The sequence below is a fragment of the Apaloderma vittatum genome, unplaced genomic scaffold, assembly GCF_000703405.1.
Source record: "Apaloderma vittatum isolate BGI_N311 unplaced genomic scaffold, ASM70340v1 scaffold28653, whole genome shotgun sequence".
NCBI lineage: Eukaryota > Metazoa > Chordata > Aves > Trogoniformes > Trogonidae > Apaloderma > Apaloderma vittatum.
In genome coordinates this window covers 2,617-4,510 of record NW_009710280.1, presented here as the reverse complement: position 1 = coordinate 4,510, position 1,894 = coordinate 2,617, and the positions used below count along the sequence as shown (strand labels likewise).

Here is a 1,894-nt window from a genome sequence, read left to right as displayed (position 1 = left end):
AGACATCAGAAAAACAACAGGGCAGGAAACGTCCGTCTGCCCTCCCTCAGAAAAATATTTCCCTTGGGAAGCAGGCATGGCAGCATTTTCGTTTTGGTGCTGGCTGGTGTCAGCAGGCACAGCAGCAGCAAGAGGATTCTTTGCTTGCTGCTGAGGCCGATGGGGAATTTTCCTTCCAGGTTTTCACCTTCACCTCACCCATATGCTTATAAGAGCAGTTCTTACCTGTTCCTCCAGTGGCGTGAAGCATTTTCAAGTGATCTACTGTCATTTGCAGAATTTCTGCCTTCTCCAGCTTGGAAGAGCCCTGTGTGTCAGAAGCAGGAAAAGAGAGCAATTCATCATTTTATGGTCTAGGGTTTTGTGCCACTCAAGAGTTGGGTTTTGCCCAACAACCTCCTCCCCAAAATCCTCCCGAGGCCCAGAGGTGCTCAGACTGGCACAGAACATCCATCCAAGGCATCAACTCTGGTTTTTTTACATCAAGTGAGTAGAAAAAGTAGCTCCTTCCCAAGATGCACATTGAAAATACCCCCTTCTGTGCATCTTCATATCTGCAAAACACTTTCTGGATCGAATTTATCCTTCTCAGGTCTCTGGAATATTTGTTAATGTTGTTTTACCACCCAGTTTCACCACCTACTTACTCCCTGAAGTGATGGTGGTAAGAAAGACACAGCATTGCTCCAGACTTTCTCTTTCCAAGGGCTCTACCCGTAACACTGCTGAGACGCAGCTGGCGCAGAAGGATGGGTGGAAATCAGGGACAAACACACACACACACACACACACCTGCTTCTCAAAGGCGGTGGGCACCAGGCGCCGCAGTTCGGAGAGGCTGCTGTTGATACGGTCACGGCGCCGCTTCTCGATGATCTGCAGGAGGTTTTGAAGGGGAGAGAAGAAACCGCGGTCATTTACAGCTCACAGGTCTAAAGCTCTTATTAACAGCTCCGGCCATATAAGTAAATGTTTTGGGTGCAAAAGCTGAGCAAAGAAACATTAACTGGCTGGTGTGATAAGCCCCGGTGAAATCGCTCTCCTCCACTCACTTCTGCAGGGTTTGAGGCCAAACCCCTGCAATAAACCTCGAGCTGGCTGTGGGGAGAGTTCTGCAGGAGACAGAGTGAGGAATGGTGTAAAGCTGATTTTTCACCATGTGCCCACAGGAAGGACGTGCCAAGAGGACCCCACCGCACACCGGGGTGTCACGGGGAGCCCTGGCACACAGCCGAGACCAGCCTGATCCCCCAACCTGGTCAATGTAAATGAGACTCACCCCTCTCCTCTTCTTCCTGGCTTGTATCTGAGATGTTGTAGTGGGAGACACGGACCTGGAAACATGACTGGAAAGGAAGAAGAAGGAATTATGTCTTGCACTAGCTGGAGGGGAACCTCTCTTGCACATATGCTTTACACACATTTACCATCTGCAGTTTCCCCTCCCTGAATAACATCTTCTGTGGTTCCCATCTCATTTTTACCCACAACACAGAGCTCAGGAATTGGTGATGGGGAGCCAGGCAGAGACTCGAATCCCACTCTCCCCCCTCCGAAAGTCTCTCAGCAGACAGATTTCTGCACCAACCCAATCATCTGATATCAGGCACAGGTCTCCTTCAACCTCAGCCCATGCTGGCACCTCCACGGGGCTGAAAAAAGCAGTGATCTGAGCTCCGGAGTCGTGGCTTTTCTTCTCCTTTGTGTGTGAACCTCACGGCTCTCGTGTCTGAGCCTGCCCCGTCTGCAGGGCTTTGCATCTCGGAGCTGCGATAGGACAAGCATATATCTGAGCTCCCACCCAGGGCGGCAGCAAAGGGCTGGTTGCTCCTCAGGGTGAGGCTAACGGCATTGTTGATGTGGTTTCTGAAGGCTTCCTACCAAGCCACGATTT

At 50.8% G+C, this 1,894-nt stretch overlaps 1 protein-coding gene across 1 annotated transcript in view; it reads right to left on the bottom strand.

Moving 5' to 3' along the window:
• Positions 1 to 1,346, bottom strand: part of HEYL (hes-related family bHLH transcription factor with YRPW motif-like) — a gene marked incomplete at its 5' end in the record, with an annotated part of 3,266 nt that extends 1,920 nt beyond the window's left edge. The window contains 3 exons of the mRNA XM_009867251.1: positions 226 to 307; positions 793 to 876; positions 1,280 to 1,346. Of these exons, the coding sequence (XP_009865553.1) occupies positions 226 to 307; positions 793 to 876; positions 1,280 to 1,346 (233 nt within the window). The remainder of the gene's footprint in view (positions 1 to 225; positions 308 to 792; positions 877 to 1,279) is intronic.
• Positions 1,347 to 1,894: the final 548 nt, after the last annotated feature.